Source organism: Apteryx rowi, unplaced genomic scaffold (genome assembly GCF_003343035.1).
Source record: "Apteryx rowi isolate R43461 unplaced genomic scaffold, aptRow1 scaffold_165, whole genome shotgun sequence".
NCBI classification, from domain to species: Eukaryota; Metazoa; Chordata; class Aves; order Apterygiformes; family Apterygidae; genus Apteryx; species Apteryx rowi.
In genome coordinates this window covers 244,383-265,753 of record NW_020447919.1, presented here as the reverse complement: position 1 = coordinate 265,753, position 21,371 = coordinate 244,383, and the positions used below count along the sequence as shown (strand labels likewise).

Here is a 21,371-nt window from a genome sequence, read left to right as displayed (position 1 = left end):
GGGCGCTGCGGCGATGCTCGCCCGCCGTCGGGCTGCCTCCCCCCCGGCCCCTCCCCGCCGGCTCAGGGAGGCAGCCTTTGTAGGGGAAACGGCCTTTCTAGAATATACTTTTTTTAGGGAAAATATCCTTTATTAGCCTCACCTCACACACGTACTGTTACCCACGCCACCTGGTGAGGGGGAGGTCAGGCAGGCAGGCTTCACAAACAGCCCTTGCTGGCCGTGAGAGGGCTGTGCTGGGAACACCCTTTCTTGAGGGGATTAATTGACCGAATTCCCTGCCTCCTGCATCGCGCGGGTGCCCTGGCGGCATCCCGGGGCCGGGCGCGGGGCCCTGCCGGGCCGTGGGCAGCCCGGGCCTGGCGGGGCACACAGCTTCCGCTGCGCCTGCGAGGTGCTGGAAACGAGACTGTGTTTAGGTTACGCAGCTCAGAGGTTTCCTGAGAAAACACTGAAAAGTCGCAATCAAGTGTGGTGTAAACATTCAATAGAAAAAATACCAGTAGATGGCACTCAAGAGTACGCGATTTAGATCCAGCGTTTTGGAGAAGCCATGAAGCCTTTTGTTGTCCTGCAAATGGCTTCCTTTGTGCGATCCCCTGCCTCAGTTTACCTGCGCGCCGAAGGTAGGCACAGTCGTCATCAGCTTAACCTAAGACCCCTGCTCTTTTGAAAATTAGATGCTTGGGATTTTAARCTGGGCACCCCAAAATCTGAGGAATCTGAACTACAGCATCTCTTGCTCCTTCTGACAACGTGATGCAGGTGGGTTACGGAGCAGGCCGCGGGGCTGCGGCTCCAGCTCAGGAGCCACGAGGCTCGGGGCTGGTTTGCTGTGGGACAGCACGATTCTGCCGGGGCGTCACAGCCGACCCAAGGGCTCTGTGTTCAGCAGAACTTTTTGTTTCAGTTTTGCAACAGGCAGTCTCTGGTTCCTCATCTTGGATGAGATACTCTTCATGCTGTATAATCTGGCCAGAGTTTATTTAGAGAACTCTGCAAGAAAAATTGTTGTCTTAAGGCAGCAGTCCCAAACGCTTGCTTTTGTTAGACACTACACAGTAATAGCCTTACATAGACCACTGCTCTGCAAGGGAACCCGCTACAGAGAATAATGCATCAGTAAGGCCTAAGCCGTTGTGACATGAGAATATAAGAGGCAAGTCTTGAAGGGAGACCTAACATACTCAGTCAGCCAGCTGGTATGGTTGGAAAAATCTTACAAGCTCTGAGGTACTTGCTGGGGGACACAGCTGGCACCTCAGCCACATACAGCCGTGCGAAAGGGCTGTAAGTCAGCTACCAGGGCCTCCTGATATGCTCTGCAGACCGCTTCCTCTCACCCTTTCTGCACCCTTACTGCAAACGGTCTTCAGCAGAGGAAATTCGACTCAAGTTGGGTTAGCTGAGCAGAAAGCGCCCACGCTGCAGAAGGAGCATCTGAGCGACCGCGCACGGATTCACGTTCTCCCCTGTGAGTACACCTAACGCTTCTCTTTGGGAGCTTGTTTACTGCAGTAAACTGATTCACTTTATTACTCTTTTCCAGTGATCGCTGGAGAAAGTCTGTTCTTTCCAGGTACCTCAGGGAAAAGTTGGAAAAGTATTGGAAGGTTTGTAGGATGGAAGCAAAACTAACTTGTATGTGCACCACAGAAGAGTTATGTTAGTTCTGTAGTCGCAGGTGGAGTAGCTGTGCTTCCTCAAAGTTTGGCCTACATCGGGATAAGCCAACAAATTAATATAAAAGTACCACCATGTTTAAGAGCTGTTTCATCTTAATGCTAAGCCAACCCAACTTATTGGCTAGTTATTACTGCAAGCAGCAGTCCGACTTTCCATCCCCAGCCTTGCCATTCTCCTTCCTGGTGCCAGCTCTGACCTTCATTTTATAGCATGGTGAGCAGATTCAAGGAGTTAAACCAGAAAAAAAAACATTCAATGTTCTCTTTCAATTTTCCTGAGTTAGTTTCCTGCCAGTTTGGTGCTCTGAATCAGTTCACTGTGTGGGCCGAGGAGCATCAGAGCCAGCACCGGGCGTGAGCATCAGCAAGGGGCTATGAGCTGGAGGGGCAGCAGGATCCCCCTGTTTGTGGACCATGATACATCTATGTTCATCAGCCTCGCTGTAACATGAAACCACACCGTAAATATGGGAGAAGTTTTGAGTGAGGAGCAGCAGTCAAGTTGTAAGACATCTGTTTGGAAACGAGAGCAGACCTTTATTTTGTGCCATGCCAAGACGACTCAGAAAAAAGGAGGAGAGGGAGGCTAGGAATATCACTTAAGCGTTGTTTATTTAATTGATTCATGGCTCTTGCGGGTTTATCCTGAGTCTTTCTTCTTCCCTTTCTCTCATCTCTAAAGTTCTCTTTGTCTTAAAATTCTGGACCTTGTTTTAAACCTTGCTATGACTCGAGCAGGATTTATTGTTTGTCAAGGCACCCAAAGGAGGTCATTTAGCTTTGGCAGGTTTCTGGGTGGAGGCTGAAACTGCAGTTGTTTAGGTTTTCACAGAGAACCCCTAGATAAATGAATCCAGCTCTTTCAGCTGCTGCCAATTCCTGGCAGAAGGGTTACATAAACATACTCTAAACCTCAAGAGTATTATAAATAAATCTTATAAAATATTAACTTTTGTTAATCTCAGAATGAACCAAAATGGTGTTAAACTGATTTAAACCCTTAGTAAGAAAAGAATAAACTAGGTGTTGCATAAAAAGCAACAATCCTGACCTCGTTCTCAGTGCACTGACATTTGTTTCTTACTGTTCTGTACCTTTAATGTTCTCATTAAACTACAGTTTTTTTCTTTAAGCAAATACTTCACATATCATGTATAATAATTGAAAAAGCTTCTTCAAGTCTGTATTGATTCTAATAAGTTAGCCTTTCGTGTTGCCACTGCAGTGAAAATGGTGATTTTATTTAATGTTTTACTGAGTTATTTTTAACACTGTACATGAATATTTAAGCACGGTAAGAGGCTTCTACAAACTTTTTTTGGTGTATCATTGTGTTAAAGAGCTCATTTCATCACTTTTTCTAGTATCTCTCTCAAAAGCTGAAAGATAATTGTCTCTGATTCCTACTTTCTAAAGTATTTTGTCAAACTTACTCCTTGGATAAAACTTAATTCTCAGGGCTGAATTTCTAGTGACAGCAATGGCTGGTCTCAGTAGGAATAATTCAGTTACAATACAATTGTTCTAACACAGAATTTCTGGGGGCAAAAAAAAGTGTTTTCTGTCAGAAAATACTGATCATTTATAGCCAACCCTTGTAAAAACATCCAGACTAGTTTTGACCAGGTGATATTTCTTGTCAACATATAAATGAGAAAAAGAGACCCTCAGCTATCCTGTGATAGCCAAACACAAAGTCTGGAATATAGGAGGTTTACTTATATTCCAGTGCTTGCCCCAAAAAAATTTCATACAGAAGAGAACAGGAGAGAGAGAGAGAGATGCACCTTAGAATACCCAAGAGCCTAGAGGATAAGGTATTCATTGGGAGAGGGAGACTGACACCAGGACCCCTAATCTGTAATGGCAAGAGCAGAAATTTGAACTATGATCTGATAGGTCTATTGGCTCTACTCATATGGGCAAGATATATTCCTTCTTCCTCTCTCATTTTTCTCTTCTGAATAATTCTGGATTCATTCCAGTATGAAAAAATTAAGAAAATACCTTTGTGTAGTAACAATAGTATTTCCTATCCAGTTCCATTCCAAAGTATACAGGCATATGCAGTTATTTTTACCTGGACTACTAAAAATATTAAACCAAAAGTTTTGTTAAAAGGAGTACACTAACAAAACATGACTAACTGCAATAGTTTCACTCCTGGCCACAAATAATACATTAATGCATGTGGTGCACCGGGATACTTTAAAGCACAGTTTTCCCATTTTACATGGTTTAGACATCTAGGTCTTTAATTACAAAGTAGATAGAAAGTTCCAAAAGGATGTTGCAGTGAAGGGGTTTTGTCTTTGTTGCTGCTGCATTTGTTGGTTTTGGTTTGGGTTGTTTTTTTTTTTTTTTTTTTGTAGTTTTGCCTGTAGATATGTGCTCAGACGCTTTCCTTTATTTCTTACTACCATTTTGCTCTTTCACTCCCCAGTTTCAAGCCCACATAGTTGTAAAAGGTGCTATCCTAATGGCAATAGAAAGCAAAGGTCTCAGTGATTTGTGAAGCGTGAGGACCTCTATGCGCTTCCTTGGCCGTGTGCTACAGGACTGAGCTGGAGTGACTGTCCTCAGAGTGAAAGGATACAGCTCTTTTTTCCATATCCACCAATACCTTTGGCAACTGTGAGCACCCTCCAATGCACTCAACAGGAATTGCTGCTCTTCAGGTATTCTCAAGCCTTCTGTGATTTTATGTGAGGTTGACCCTTACCCCCAGTGAAGTGGGTGGGTCTGTCAACTCCCTTTACATAGGCCATCAAGTAAAGGCCAGATATTATCCACTTTCAATCATTCCTGATTCAGACTGGAAACTTGTTAGTGTTAGTGAAACAGAGGGTATTCAGGTCACGCAACTTTTGTTACCTAATGTTTTAGGATAGTCTCTTATTTCTTCATAGCTAGTGGAGTAAAATAGGACTTCTCCAGAGCATAATTCAAAGAAAAGATGTAATGGCAGCCCTTGTATCACCCTGATTAACCTTAGTCTCTCTACTACTTGAAGATTACTGACCCTCTCTGACCAGGCACCTCTCCACAGCTTTGCCACATTCCCTGAACACGGGAACAGGCAGAAGTAGATTTGGGGCCAAATTTTCAAGGGCTTAGACATCATAACTGCCCAGCTTCCACTTTGACATCAAAATGAGGTTTTCAGAGTTAAGAAGCCTTCTCTAAAGAATTTATTTGAAAATCCAGCTCTCTGTGGGGACAATGAACTTGCTACAAAATTTTGACCCTAGTTTTTCAAGAGTCATCCTAAAAACTCAGTGTTGTCGTGGGAGGGGATCGTTTATCTAGCTGCCCTTGTGCAGAAGCATAGGCCCACGCGAACACTGTTTTGGTTCCATTTTGTTGCCTGGGGTGACATGCATACAATATCAGATGCAAATACAGTGAGTATTTGAATGGAATTCAGAAAGTGTATGCTTTTAAGATAAAGCAGAGCCAAGTCCTGCTGCTGCTGCTTTGGATGCAAATGTATTTGTAATGAACTCTGTTTTTATATGTGTCCCTTATCTTGCACCTGTTATTATCTTTGTTGTAAAAAGCTTACAGGCAAGTTTGCCAAATGATACGCCCCACCTGTGCTACCTGGATAAACACTGTTAGCAAAAAACATGCAAACTGAAAAGCCACGAGTTCTTGATGGACAGGTACCAGTGCTGCTTCTCTGGCTAGCAAGGACAAGGTCTTTGTGTTCTTTCAACAAGTTGCCAACCTTTTCTTGTTTGAAATTTTTGTGAAGTTGTTGGGAGGGAGATGAGAGAAAGAGGAAGCTGGGGGTGTACAAACTCATTTTTGGCATGCAGATGAAGTTAGTTGCAAATATAACAAGCATTTCAACGGAATCCACAAAGTGAATGTTTTTTTATCAGAGCCAAAATAGAGATAAATGTTGTGACTGCTGTGTTGGAGGCAGATATATTTGTTGTGAACGCTGCTCTTGTGTACATGTTTTTGCTTGGACCCCTGCAAACCAGGCTAGTACTAGCTGAAGAGAGAAAAGGTGAATAATGGGAAACTACATCACTATGACCTGTCCCTGAGAAGTCTGGAAAGAAATGACATAGCAGATATGGCAAGGTGAGCATCCTGAGGCATTTCAGTGGAGAGGCAACAGTAAGGGAGAACAACTTGTTCCAGGAGCTTGTTATGTTTTACTGAGATCTCTACATTTTCCTGTGCTTTTTTAGGATCTTGCAAGAGGGAGCACTACTGAGTAATTACAGCACAAGGCCAGGAGCTTGGATTCTGAAGTCTTGTCCCCGTCCATGTCACTAAGTCCCTGTGGCAACATACATACTGTCTGTGATGGTCACATCTGAGAGTGATTGACACTTCATGGTCCCTGGGCCAAGTGATTTTAACTGATTTGCATCTGTAGTGTTGAAATCTCAAGGTGGTTGGARTGTGCAGGACTCATCAATACTGAATATTATTGGGGACACAGGATGGTGTGAGACCTGTCCCACCAGGCCTGCTTACACCTCGGCTACCAGCAGTGCTTGGTGTTGCCAGGAATAGGCACTCCCTGTACTACTCTTCATCCTCTGCCTTGCACTCCCTGCACAGACATGCCCCCGCTTGCTGCTTTGTATGTTAGAGCAAGGTAAAGGGAAGAGCTTGACATCATAAATCTCTCCCTTTCCTGGACCTTGAGCTATAAGGGAGTTCACCCAATGCCATTTTGCCAAAGCAAGAGACACAGATAGGACACATATCCCTGTGTTCTTTGTGCCATATATGGTCTGTGTCTATAAGAACTGAGAGATACCGCACCCTGATCTGCTTGAGCCATGTCTGTCACTGAGGATAATTCATAAACTGGTTACTCTGGCAGACAGCCAGAGTGACGGCCATGTTTTTTGACACTTGGATATATTCCACTAGACACAAGCCAAGAACCTCTTTCTTCTGCACTTTAAAAAACTGGTGGCCTGAGGGGATGCGTCGTCATTATGGTCAGTGCAGCCTAGCCCCTGACCTGTCCAGGAGCTTGAACCAGGCTCCAAACTCCTGCAGGGCTGAGTGTGCTGCCAGGCAGCTGACCAAAACATTGCTGATTTGCTGGCAGTAACACAGCATCCCAAACACCATTGCTGCCTCCAAGGCCCTGAAAAGCTTCTGAAAGAACTCAGAAAAATATTTCCTTATACAATGGGGATTCCTTGGGTGTTGCAGCCACCTTCTCACAGCCAGGCAGTGTGCCAGTCTCTGGGGATGAGACAATACTTTGGAAGCTCATATGTAACCAAAAGCTAGCAGCAACCTGTCCAAAAGTTACAGATCTGCCAGGGCACAGACACCGATTCCACCTTGTCTTTTGCTCTTTGCCTCTCAGTGGCAGCCCCTTTCCCTGCTCATGGTATGAAACTAACCCCTTCTCCTCTCTCCTCTTTCTTCATCCCACTCCCTCATGCAAGTATTGGGTAGTCCCAGGCAGAGCAGGTCTTAGTCAGCTGCTTAGCAGGAGAGTGCTCCAAACCCTACAAGTTTCGTTTTGAAAGAGAGCACAGCACTTCAGCTTTACATACCTTTTATATTTTTCAAACAAAAGCCTAAAAAATTGTATGTCAAGTAAATTTTTGTTTATATGCATAAATATATGTATAAATATATATATATTCACATATCCATCCATCCATATATATATGAAAGACTTATCCTGCTGATTGGTCTTCTTGGCAGGAGCTAAGGTATTTCAGGTCTTCTCATGTGTTCTCATGCCTTCCCCTCTGAAAAAGTGTTTTTACCCCTAGCCATGGCACTTGTAGCCTAAGCTACGGCGTGTGGGTGTAGCCTGCCCCTTGATTCCTTAGTCTTTAAGCAGCAGCTGGCTTCAGGAGCCAGAGGTATAGCTTGCAGAGGGAAAAAAAACTTTSCCTAAGTAGCAGCTTGTCCCACTCCCTTTTCTGGGTCTCCTGCTTAACAAAGTCCACACCGGATTGCCTCAAGAAGCATCGTTCACTCAAAGATAGCAAGCCAAGCAGTTCTTGGTAATGTCTGGGCATACTGCGCTATTGGCTGGTCCCAACATACTGAGGTACCTGCATCCCAACGCCAGACTTGGCTGTTTCGCTAAGTAGATGCCCAAACTATGACAATTCCTTTGCTGACCCTGTTCTTGGAGGATGAGCTCAAGGAAAGCACTGCACTGGATGGCACACCAGCCGTTACAGAGCGGCCTTTCACCAACACTGTTCACTTCTTCTTACAAAGCCAGCTTAGACCTGCTGCTGACTACCTACATTTCTGCCAAGAGATGTGTTTCCGCTGCCAGGGGTGGGATGTGTGAGTACTGGGAATTGGCAGGAAGGTGTAGAAGGGTGCAAGGTGGCCAACCCAGCTGGAATATCCTTGAAGAACTGGACAATTTTGTACAGTTCAGACCAGGAACAATGTAGGGACAGGACAGGAGGACATGCTGTTCTCTGGCCTGTGCTTGGGTTTTCTTTCCTCACCTAGGGGGATAACAGATGCAAACATGAATGTCCATGTGTGTGGTTGAAAGAACAGGATCATGGTGTGGAATGGGGCAGACCAATGTGACAGGCTAGAAACACCTTGTGTGACCTGTGAGGAACTGAGCCCAGTTTCAGAAAGGAATATCATTGCCTAAAGTAAAGACTGGGCGGAAAACAGGCAGCCAAGTTTAATGGAACAGTCAGGCCCTGCTGGCTGATCTGAGGATCTGTAAGTGCCCAAGATTTTGTGAGGAAAAATACACCCAAGATCCTGTTTCTGTGCATGGCTATAAGTGCCATTRTCTTGGTACAGCTGGAAGTCGTAGCATCTCCTGCACATCAGTATCCCTTACCCACCTCAGGGACCAACCCCAGGAAACCCTGTATCCTCTCCACAGTCTTTTTAAAATGTGTGTGACTAGAGCAAGTGCCATAGTGCCATAGTGCCTCAGGAGCCTACATGGGTGCCTCTATACTATATTCTGCAGTACTCTGAGTATCAGAGTTAGCATCTGTGGTGTATACGGAAGCAGTAAAAAGTTTGACTTGTAAATGCCATTGCCAGAAATAGGAGCCAGAATATGAATATAGGTTATATTAGCCAGAATAYAGGATATGGTGACAGTCACTGTGGACATGGACAAGGGCCTTAACCTCCTTGAGGTCAGTTTTTCTAGGGGTACTGGTGGACAAGTTGAATATAAACCAGCAATGCACCCTTGTGGCAAAGAAGGGCTGCTGGGCTGCATTAGGAAGACCATTGCCAGCATGCACCCTCGAGGGAGGTGATCTTTCCCCTGTGCTCAGCCCTGGTGAGATACATCTAGAGTGATGGGTCCAGTGCTGGGCTCCCCAGTGCAAGAGAGACATGGATATACTGGAGCGCGTCCAGCAAAGGGCTACAAAGATGATGAAGGGTTTGGAGCATCTGTCGTACAAGGAGAGGCTGAGAGAGCTGGGACTGTTCAGCCTGGAGAAGAGAAGGCTCGGGGGGATCTGATCAATCCATATAAATAACTGATTGGGGGAGAAAGGAAGATGGAACCAGACTCTTCCCAGTGGTGTCCAGTGGCAGGCCAAGGGGCAATAGGCACAAACTGAAACACAGGAAATTCCATTTGAATGTAAGAAAAAACTTTTTTCCTGTGAGAGTGGTCAAACCCTGGCACAGGTTGCCCAGGCAGGTTGTGGAGTCTCCATCCTTGGAGATATTCAAAACCTGACTGGACGCAGCCCTCAGCACCCTGCTCTAGGTGACCCTGCTTTGAGCAGGGGTAGTTGGACTAGATGATCTCCAGAGGCCCCTTCCAACCTCAACCATTCTGTCATTCTGTGAAAGTTGTAAATCATAGTGTCTATCCTCAATGGGCTGATAGAAAGCAGTTGAGTATCTTTGGGTAGGGTATGTAGGATGTAGTAGAAATGTAAAGCGCTGTGCAAAGCAGCAGAGGAAACAAGGAAGCTGACATTTTGGCTGTGGACGCAATTGAAGAAGTAACTTATGAAGTGCTTCAGGGAAGTGGACAGATAGTAAAATACCCGTGTAGCCATGGAATAATGCAGAACTGATTTTCAAGTTTCAAGACTTTTTTTTCTCTCCTGGCCCTGAGCATGTGAGGAAAGTGCAGAGCCAAGCCATCACAGGCAGGGAAACTTCACATCATTCAGCAGTTACCGTCCTTTCTGATTTACAGGTGGCGTTCTTACTTCTTGAAGCGAATCCGTCCCAGCTCTGGTTGGCCAAAGCAATTTGTCAAATCCAGGGGGCCTAGGAGAGGGGGCACACTTGAGCAGGAAATGGAAGGATCTTCTGCAGAGGACTTCAGGGTACAAATGTACATGGGAAGTTTAATACTGAAATCTACAGTGGCAGGTAGAAACATTCCACCCCGAAAATGCCTCCTGTGAGCCAACCATAATAACTAGTTATGTACAGATTTGCTAGAAAAATGAGATGCCTAGCTGCTGCCCTACTTTTCACTTACCCTGATTTTTCTGGTGATGTGGCATCCTAAAGCATTTCTAAAACACCTTTTAAAACCAAGTGTTTTCAAATCTGCAAACAATCCAGAGTTCAATTCTGAGCATTATAAATGGTCTTGCTAATTAAATGCAGCTAAAATAGTGAAAAGAGTTGCAGGGCAAATGAGATCAATGACAAACACCCTTAGAGAGCACAGAAGGGGGAAAAGTGCTCATGTAGAAAGGTGATTTATGGTGATTCTCTGGTTGCTGAAACAGAAGAATTATTGAGAACCTTAAAGGAGAAAGGAGCTTTAGGTTGGAAGATTGACGACTAAAAACCATGGGGAAGTAATCCTTTCTGCATCAGTATGGCAAAGCTTCAGTTCTGGGAGGCAGGTCAATGCAGGTCAATGCTTGGACTGGAAATGCTAAGCTGGGGAACTTCTTGTTGCCTCCTGCCCCCACGTTGCCTCTCCCTCACCCCCTCTTTAACAAAAGGAAGCGAGTGTGTTTCAGCGTTGTGATTTCCCATATTAAGCATTCAGCTGCACAGTCTAATTGCCAGCCAAAGACTTGAGCATTAAGCAGCCTCATGCAAAGATAAAATAAGTTACTCTGAGTATGGTGATTCTTATTTTATCCTAAAGTTAGACAGTTACTAAATATGGCTGTCACTAGTATTTGGCATATATAAGTGTAGGGCTTCATTTCTCATCTTTTATCCTGTATAGGACATTATATTCTTTTATCATAAAAAAATTTCAGAGTTAATCCATTCAGAGAACTCATACACAATTGTGAGTTACTTTGTGGCCCTCCAGTAACTGTGTTACAAATAAGGTGAAGAGATATACTTTTATTCAACATACCATTTTTACACTTTTCTATAATCTGAAAATATTGACCTGAAAAGACCATCGCTCCATATTCTATATAATAAGCAATTTTGCACCCTCATCTGCAGTTCCATTGCAAGAGAGGACAAGAATCTCTGCAGAGTTCATGTATTAATTTTTAAAACTTTTGCATTTATTTTGGATGAATGGAATTACATATTTGGAGAATCATACTGTTATATTTGGACAGTTATGTTATTATATGACTGCCATAGACTGTAATTAGACCTAGTTGTCCGAGCGTAAAGATACCATTTTCTTTGTTTCAGGAGGTTTCAGGCAGCAATTACTGTAACTGGATTGCATTACAATAGCCAGTCTCTAGCAAACTCCTTTGATGAGTCACATCATCAGCAAAACATGGCAAGTGTGGCAGTGTAACGTCATGTAACAGCAAATCAGTGTCTTGTTCTAATATTTTAATGACAACTATCTAAAGCAGACCAAGTTTTGAGAAAGTGTTTGTTATTCACGCATAATGATCTGGCTTGCAAAAAAAAATCCWTGGCGGATAGAGCTAATAAAATAAGCAGCTAGTTAGTACAAACTTCTTTGTTTAATTTTATTGTGTGGAAAGAAGCAAAGGTTTTTTCTCATATAAGAAAGGCACTGCTGTTGTCTGGAAAGTTTCCATATGCCCCTGCAGCTTTCCAATTGCTCCAGTCAAAGGTGTCAATCAGAGGTTTGCTGTACTTCCACTGATGTTGAATTGTACATCTACATGTATTTCACAGATGGACTTTATTTGAAAAGCAGCGTCTAGCTGTAAAATCTTAGTCATTAATTTGGCACCATTTTGCTGTAAAATATTAATTGTTAATCTGGCATCATTATGTGCTGGGTTTGCCCCATAATTTAGTTTGTCTTTATTGTAAAATAATGCATAGCAAACACAATACAGGATCACTTTTTGTTTCTTCTGTTCCAGAGCTGCATTTAAGAAGCCTCCTTTTGTGCTTCTTACTGTCTGAGAAATAAGCAGACCTGTACACTTTAGTAAAACACTGTAGTGCTTCCTGCTAGTCATGACTAATGCTTGCACAGTGTGGCAATCACAACAGAAGGAAGTTTAAAAAAATTTTGTCAGTGTTTGGAGCTTGAGGTTCATCTTCAGCCAGACCTCAGACTGTGCTTTACACGACATTTAGATCACTGGAATATTCTTATATAAGGCTAATTGACACAATTAAAAGAATGACTCCTTACAGATATGTGTTGCTGTAGCAACCTGTGCGGAGGGGAGCCRAAGTGCCCTCCATATTTAAGCAAAAAATATTAATCATAATAGGTAGAGTCACTTTATCCTTTTTGTAAGATACTTACTCAGGAAGCAAGTGCCACAGCATGTTGCAACAAGGATCACTGTAATGGAGTTGAAATAATCTGAAGGCGAGCTAGAATACTCTCAGAGTAATAACCAAAACTACGTGAAGACAGAAACATATTCAAACGTTGTCTAAAGCTCCAAGGATTTAGGCAGTAGGGTTAGTTTTTCAAGTGTTTTGTTCTGCTGCCATAGGAACACTGGAATGGAAAAAACAAAAAGTACCAAAGGCATCAGTGGAAGCAGAATGAGGCTTCAGTTGCTGAACTTGTCTAAGGTTCRTTGTACCTAAGGGCCCGATTGCCCAGTCACATCACTACGGGCAGACGCTAAATCCACCTGCAACTTCCTTGGTTTCAAATGGACCCAGGTAGCTCTGTGTTGTTGACAGTGGATATGCATGCGAGATCAAGTGTCCAGAGGCACTGTCAGAGTGGTGAAATGGTAAAAGGTCTCCCATTTCCCCTGCAGCAAACCAGAGCAGAGCAGATCCAAATGTTTTTATACCATACTCCACTTCTCTTTTCCCAGTAAGTTGCACATTTTGACCAAACAGCATGAAGTGTTAAAAGGATCACACAAATTACCTGAGACCCAAGACTAAGGACTTGTTTTAATGGAATCTTTTTATTTAAAGCCAATGATAATTATTTTGACTAGTATGATTGTTCCTTCAAATTTATTATTTTAACATCATTTTAATCTTTGTCTTGAAGTCTTTGCAACTTGAACACAGCCGCATTGTGTTGCTATGGAGTACAAGAAAAACCTGAAATCAATGCTGACTGAGACTGAACAGTTTGATTTCCATTTCCAAGATGAAAAAGTAAATGAATAGCATGAATAAAAAATGTGTTTAAAATAAACAAACACTTGTCTTTTGAATGATCTTAGGAAAAAAAGATGAAAAGGGATCTCAAGAAGTCATCTATATCATCCCACTCTCTAGAGATGGATGAGTTATCTGTGTCATTCCTGACTAAATTTTCTCTGATCTCCTTTTAAAAAGATTTACAATCCCCAGGCGATATAGCTCACTATCCTTATTTTTAGAAAGTTTTTCATAACGTCTAACCACAATCTAGTTGTGCAGCAATGGAACGTCTTATTAAACTGAAATGTCTTTATTTTTCAAGACTATTCTCATATCTCTGTTAGGTTTCTCTTTACTAGAACAAGCACCTCCATTTTCCAATCTTTTCTTGTTGGTCACGTTTTTCTAGAGCTTTGATCATTCGTGCTGCTCTCCTAAGTAGCCTGATCAGTGTTGTATCTCTCTTCAGCATGGTGCCACAAGCCAGACTCACTGAGCCCCAGCTGAGTTTTGCCAATACTGAGAATACTGGAAGAATTACTTCATATACGTTGCAGCCTCTATTTATATCTGTGCATCTTGATATGACGTTTGCTTTTTCTGAGACAACCTCTAGAACATTTCTACAGGGCTGCTCCCTACTCATTTGTTCCTCAGTCTGCACATAAAATCTTGCATTTTGTATTCTTTAATAGAATCTTATTTTTTCACTAATAATACCAGATACTTAGTTACTTAATTTGACACTGATCACTTGAATATTAAACTTACATTTCTTCTGAGTTACTTTCAAAATTCCTTAAGCTGTGTGATATTCTTTTGTTTTGTTTTGTTTTGTGCCTAGGATCTATAAATCTTCAGCTTTGTTCTAATTATAGTTCCAGAGCTCAGGTACAACATGTTCATGTTCAGTCTGCACGTGGACCCTTCACTTATCCCATTCCAAGTACGGTGGTACGATTATAGCTGTTTGACCTGTTGCACCATTGCAATCTCAGCTTGTCCTGATAATGGTACAGTTATGTTTACTGTCCTTGCAGCTCTGGCAATTACATCTCATTACACCACTTTAATTATTCAAGCACTGACATTTGAGTGATAATGTTTATAAATTCAGTCACAGAAAAAAGAGCTCTTTCAACTTAAGTGTCTTTTTTATAGCTCTTCTCTTGAACTTTCTCTTTTCTTACAACACATTTCTTGCTCTGTCACAACCATAGTCGTGACGTTTTTCCAAAAACCCTGGAAGACACTCTAAAGCCCTGTTTCTGCCATGATCTTTTTTAAAAAAAAAAACACTGCTAATACTTGAGCACTTTCACCACAGTGGGGTGAAAGATATATATATTTTTAAATGCATTAGGTAGCATGTTTTGAAGTACTAGCACAGATGAGGCAAATAGATCTTAACACATTAGCTGTTCAGGCTGAACTCTCAGGAACACCAGGTGCTTGGAGTCAGAGGGTACCATCACTGTCACATTCTCTTACACTGTCACTCATAGCCAGAAAATGCCATTTTGATGTACAGATTTAAGAGTTGACTTGTACCTGTAACTTTCTCCGCTGGAAGCATATTGTAGGAACAGCTTCACTTTGCATTGTCAAAGAGCTTTTCCAGCAACTTACACTCATTTGAAAAGTTCTTAGACAGCCTATAGTAAAAAGGGTTAGGTGCAAACAACTCTCTTGCATCATCCCGGTGGAGTGCCTGACTGTCTGACCACATCCTACATATGAGGAACTGAGGCAGACTTATGTAGTGTGCCCAAAGCCACACAACAGGTTAACAGCTAAATCTGGAACCACACATCTCTTGCTGCAATGACTGGACAAGACTATCTGGCTGACAAATTTTACTAAAAACTTGGCTGCCACCTGGGACTTACAGTGTTATGCAGGGAAGCTATACCTTGCTGTGAAAACTAACTTTTCCAGACTGGAAGGGCATACTGCAGGACCTGTCTCTTGCCTAGAGGCTTCATTAACACAAATCTTGCAGACACTGAGACCTCATTAATTTGTTATTGTGCATAACCAGTTTTCAAATGCTAACTGAAAAGAACTCTCCAGCTGAATGTAATACCCGATTCTCAGCTGCGGTGATTCAGTACGCAATGATGACTCTTGCACCTGGCTTCCATGAAATGCTTAGCACAACAGACAAGACCTCCCGCAGTATTTATTCATTCAGCAAAGCTCAGCTGGCAGGGAGTGCTGGCATTTGTTGTATGTGACCTAAGCAAGAAAGGGAACGTGTCAATGAATGCTTTGGATCCCGAGTCAATTCTTCTGTGTATGAACTATATATAACATAGTATAGTATATATATTTATAAAATACACACAGACACACACACAATATGTTTGTAGATATAAAGTGTGAAAATTGGCTTTGAGCATGTCAGCCAAAGGACATTCTGAAGTATTGATTAGTTTTATTACTCATGCAGTGTCTGAGACCTGGAAGCAGGAAAGGTCATGTCTTTTTTATCCACTATGATCGCCTCAGGCTCTGTTGGAATAGACATGATTTGATCTTCTCTCAGCAGCACTTGGCTTTTTTTTTATTTCCTGGGGCTGGTCTGAGCTCTGTTGAGAAATGCCGGGCTCAGGATTTGCAAGAAACATCCGTGACTGAAAAGAGATGCAACTCAGAATCATGATGGGTGACTTTGTATACTGGGGAAGACTGAGATCTTTCAAAAGTAATGGTAATTCGTGATTGGATGGAGTCTTATAATTGAAATCCAAGCACATTTTTAAATGATCTAATCTGTATTACTTGGTGCTAAGCTGATATTGCTAATTCTTTTGTAACTTGTCACAACAGAACAAAGATCATGCTCACTATTTTAGGAAGCATGTGAATCGGTGGGGAAGCCAGAAGGAAGCAAATGGATCGCTGGTACTAAAATGCCTCAGAGATGCATACAGTGTGCGTCTGCAGACTCTGTGGTTGTGCATAAAAACTCAAAGAAGGGTTTTAAGTATGGCTAGCCACACAACAAAACCTGCTTTGAGCTGACAATTTAAGGAGGAAGCTCTCTGCACACTTGTATTACTTCACCAGCATTTGTCATTCCCACATGACTTAAAACACAGATATGCCACAGACAAATCTACTTATGCCTTCGCTGAACATTGACAATCATTACAAAGATAAAAGCAGCAAAAGAAAAAAAATCATGGCACCAAGATAAGTTCCTCCTAAAATCAACCTGTAGTAGGTGTTTGAAAGCAGCTTTTTACTGAGCATGAAGCTGTGTGGATTCCCCAGTGTGGATCAAGCACACCTGCCTATACACTGGCTGTGAGATTCACATCATCCTAAGATCACCACTGAAATAAAGAACAAAAAATTGAAAGCTTAATAACCATAGTAATAACCCATTAACTATCTGAACTATGTAGGAATTTTATAAAGTTAACAAATGTAAGTTCAATGCCAAAGTCAGACATTTTCAGGTCATTTCTCTCCTGGATAGTAAGTCCATTTCAATGCCTTAGACAGGAGGCATGCTTCTGGAAAACCTCTCAAATCACAAGGCAAAGATGAAAGTATAAAGCGAGATTGATTCTTGGTGGTACCTGGAGTCATGAATAGGGTCTCTTATTACAGCATGCTGAAGGAGAGGACAGGTTCAGGCAAGAGCAGGGAAACTATGCTGGACTTTTGCTAGGACAAGAGACAAATATGAAAGAGGACAGACAATTCCAATGGAAAACGTTTGATGAGCGCCTCAGGGCTCAGGAGAAAAATCATTCCTATGATGAATGACACAAGAACAGGCATCTGCCTCTGTCTGCCTGCTGGCTCCTGCACAGCACTGCCTACTGAGATGCCCTCTGCCCTCCAGCCTGATCTGACAGTTCAGATGCTATCACTGAAAGCACTCTAGAAAAAATAGTTGTTCAGCCCATGAAAATCTGCACCAATTCCTCTGAGGGGATTTTTATTTTGACATAGTGGAGGAAAAGAGCTCAAAGTATGGCTAAAGCTTACCATTATTTTTATAATCTGGCTATGATTTATAATGGCATCCTGCCAATGAAAATTTGAAGACAGAATTATACCTGGTTTTGCTCTCTAACAAAATGAAAAGAAGGAATTACACTTTGACAGTTTCTAAAGAAAAAGAGTTTTGTGAGGTCTAACCAAGAACTCCTTGCTGAAAAGGATGACAAAAAACATATTTTGGTTTAGATGTTTAAGTTCTTCCACAGAAAAATGGATCCCCCAGCTTTTTCAATATGGCTTGGAGGATCATATCCAGTAATTTCTGCCTGTTTGGGACTCAGTCTGCCAAATTATAAAAGAATCCCACTCATGTCAGAATTGGATTATTGAAACTGCCAAGTATTTGCTGAGTTCATGTTCTGGAAATATAGTCTCTAACACCTGTTTTGCATAAAAAAGCTGAAAGGCCTGATCTTACCCAAAACTTTAACTGGATATTTGGGAGAGGAAAAAAAATTATAAGTTGTGACTTACAACAGGAACAGTCAATCTGATATCTTTAAGCCAATATTGCAGAAACCTTTGCACTAACCAAAGTCAAAGGAAGAAAAGCAGAAGAGGAAGTGGCCATTTAAATTGAGATTGATGTTTAAATCTAAAAGTCCACTTTCAAAAAAGGAATTGACTTTTGTATAAGGACACAAATATGAAACTCTGTGCTTTTTAACTTTGGATCTGTGCAGACTGCAAGTCCTTTAAACAACAGGTTTCGAGTTTTTATTCCTAAATGTGTGACAGAAAGGCTTGAAATCTTTTGAACAGCTGCTTGTATATTTTTCATAGAAAAATTATTCCATTATGGTTAATCATAAACTTCAGCTACTTTTTAAATTATAAAAATCTCAGCTACTTTTGTATATTGTTTTCAGCAGGATAGATCAAGACCTGTATGACAGCAGAGAGCATGCAGAATCCTTCTATACAGCACAGCACCTGCTGTCACGGTCTGATGGAAGCGGTCTGTAGTGTGGGAGAATGCGTAAGACCTGATCTTAAGCATGTGTAGGTTCAGAGCATCAGTTTTTAACTGAACGTTAAACTGAAGCATTGGTTTTAGTAGCCGCACTGCGCTGTCCTTAAAGCAGTGACACACCTATCAGAAAAGACTAATGGTTTGGAGGCTCCTGGACAGATATGCCAGTTTCATGCTGCCTATGAATGATGTGTTCACACAAATCACTCAGAATGATATCAAGTGGTTTGTTACGTGTTGTTTGCAAAGGGTTTTTATTTATCTCTGTCTGGAGGAAATGCTATAATCTCCAAAGGTTAGATGGAGTTTTTTGTTGTTTTTTTTTAATTTGTGCACTTTCTATTTATAGTTGGTCTCCCTCCTGCTATTCAGCTTTTCAAATGTGGAGATAGATCTGCATTCTCACCTACCATTTGAACAGGCATGACTGAGTAATAGGGCCTCTCCAAGAGGCAGGACACATGGCAGCTCTTTGTTACAAGCTCAATGCATTCATTGTAATTTGCAGATCTTGTCAGTATTTCTGTACTCCATGGCTAGACATATATTGTGCCTACTAAATACTGCAGTTGTATTTCATTGTAGTGGGAACCTTGACAATAGGTCATGCTTTGCATTCATGTTTAGGATCTTGAAAAATCAATACAGTTGAAAACGATGGGGTGCCAGTATCCAATCATTAACTATTTCTGTGATACACAGAGTACTCTGGAAGTGCATGGAAATTTTTGCAGCCAAAGCAATAGCTGTGTCATTTATCTGGCACTGAGCACACAGAAAATACAAGAGGCTGTCTGCTAACTTCTACCAGTAATTGAAAATCATGCAATTACAGATATTACCGGGAAACATGGACAGTTCACTTGCTCCTGAGATTGCTTCAGAAATGTTTTTTTGTAATGCAAGTACAAATGTCAAACTCCTTAAGGGAAGGCCAGTTCCCGAGTTGGGTTTTGTGTCCAGCAAATCCCAGACCAAACTGACTGCATTTCTTTTGCTGTCTAAGGGCCTGATGTAACAACCATTAGAATCAACAGAAAGAGTAATTGAGTTGAAAGACTTTGAATAAAGCATCTAAGGCCACAACTTGCACCATTGCAATCACCAGAAAATTTGTCATTGACCTCAGTGAGTGTAGGATGAAATGCCCAGACTCTTGGTCAGCAGGTATTTAAGTACACACATATAATTTATTTCATTTGTAACCATTCATATGCCTAAGTACTTCTCTGATCTGAAACAAAAGCACACTGGTTGCCAGGTTGAGAAGAGAGGTAGCTTTCAGATCTGCCTCTCTCCTACCACCACCAGTGTGATTTGGAGGAAAGAGTAGGAATAAGGAAATCCATTGTTCCCACCATTTTGCAATGATAGGGAATTAGGAGAAATAAGGGGTAAGTCAGAGGAAAGAAATTGAGAGCAACACTACAGAAAGAGGAGAGCTTCTATCCCTTTAATTACTTCTCAGGGGAGTTTAAAAAATATAAACACTGGCCTTTTAACTTCATTATGAGTCTGTATCTCAAATATAACCCAAGCCTTCCTAGGACTTGCCTATACTGGAAAAATACATTATGTTAATTGATTATCATGTAATTCTTACTATAACAGTCAATATAAACAAAGACTAATATGTTTAACATTTGTTGTTGTTGTTGACCCAAGGTAACCCAGGTGCTAAACATGACAGTTCTTGTCTACACTAAGTGCTTCGTATAGCCTTAATTAACATGTTCTAGCACAATGTAACTTTGCAATACAGATAAATCCTTGGGGGCATTTATTCTTTAAATTTAATTTTCTGTTTCACCTATCTTTAATTCACAAGACACGTGTTGTCTCCAACATCTCCCCTCCCCCACCCTTTAATCTTGCAACCATTATTGCTGAAAATCAGAGATTTAGTCAGCTTTTTCATAAGTTTTTTTAAATTTACAGATTGAATGTTCTGTGTAACATACGATGAGTTTATGCTCCTTGATCGTGTTCAGTGTTATAAAAACAAAGTTGATCTCATAATTCAGGAAGGGTTAGTTCAGCCTAGAAAAGTGTATCATAGAATACAGGACATTTGAAGTTTGTACAAAAAGATTTCAAATCATAACAGCTATGCAGTTTTTCAGTCAAATCACACATTTCAAGCCAATTCTCAGCTGCAAGAAGACATTTTTCAGGCTTTTTCCAAAATACACTTTCTTCATTTTTATTTTACATAGAAAAGTTTTGTTTGTCCTTACAAGAGAAAAAAAATGTGTAAAAAAATTATTAAATACTGAGGTTAAAAGTTTATCTGGACTCCTGCTATAGTGACAACTTTATGTTGCACATCTTGTATTTTAGTAGAATATGTTGTTATTGTTTGTTAGAAACCAATTTGCTTAGCACTACTGAAGCCCTGAACAATCTCAAATTGTTAAGATGTGTTGCCTGCAAGATCACCCTTTGGCTACATATCACCCATTTATTTCAGGGTCTTCAGAGGGGGGCAGATGTTTGCTCAGATGGGACTCACTGCAGGCTGAAGCCCAGAGTACTACTGACAGGGCGAGACATTAAGGTTTATATTAAGAGACTAATGTGCAGTGTGGCTAAATCAACTTTCCTGTGCTATAACTTCATGCTTTGGAATTTCCTTTCCTTTTAGCTGTTCATCTCTTAAAAGAAACACTGCAGTAATGTTCATTGCTGCTGGGTGTTTTCCCCCAAGAAGAAAAATAAGGAGGGGCTGGGGACAGGCTCGGTGACTTAACTAATTCGCAAGCTTTCTGGGGCTGCAGCGTTTGCAGCCTCCGATATTGGGCTTGGAAGCAGTACAAGACAGCTAAGGTTCCTCGGCCTAACAGTTAGCATTTGGCACGTTTAATTAACTCCATTCTTTGCTATCCGTGATCAAAGTGCCACCTGCTATCAAGCGTATAACCACCACTTTAACGGACTGTTTTTCCTTTTTTTACTTTGGAAAGTCGGCGCGTTTGTCCCAGCCGCCCGACCCACCGGTGCGGAAGGCGGCACGTCGGGAGCGGCCCCTCCGCTGAGGGCCCTCGCGCGGGCCCGCCGCCGCTTAAACCAACTGCGCCACCGCTCGCATCGGGGAGGCGCCCGGCGCAGGTGAGTTTCCGGCAGCCCCGCCTCATCGCAAGGTCCCAAGGGGGACCGTTCCCCAACTGCGGCTGCCCGGTGCCGCCTCCGGAGGCCACGGAGGCCACCGCCACCGCCGC

The 21,371-nt window shown here is 42.0% G+C and overlaps 2 protein-coding genes across 3 annotated transcripts in view; one reads left to right on the top strand and one right to left on the bottom strand.

Moving 5' to 3' along the window:
* NDUFAF6 (NADH:ubiquinone oxidoreductase complex assembly factor 6) overlaps positions 1–246 on the bottom strand; it is a 19,198-nt gene extending 18,952 nt beyond the window's left edge. The window contains exon 1 of one of the 2 annotated variants that reach the window (XM_026060125.1): positions 143–246. The gene's annotated coding sequence lies outside the window, so the exon portion shown is untranslated. The remainder of the gene's footprint in view (positions 1–142) is intronic. The other variant, XM_026060126.1, reaches the window with a different exon arrangement.
* TP53INP1 (tumor protein p53 inducible nuclear protein 1) overlaps positions 162–21,371 on the top strand; it is a 34,144-nt gene continuing 12,934 nt past the window's right edge. The window contains exons 1-3 of the mRNA XM_026060119.1: positions 162–765; positions 911–1,474; positions 21,117–21,261. Of these exons, the coding sequence (XP_025915904.1) occupies positions 1,318–1,474; positions 21,117–21,261 (302 nt within the window). The 5' untranslated portion in view covers positions 162–765; positions 911–1,317. The remainder of the gene's footprint in view (positions 766–910; positions 1,475–21,116; positions 21,262–21,371) is intronic.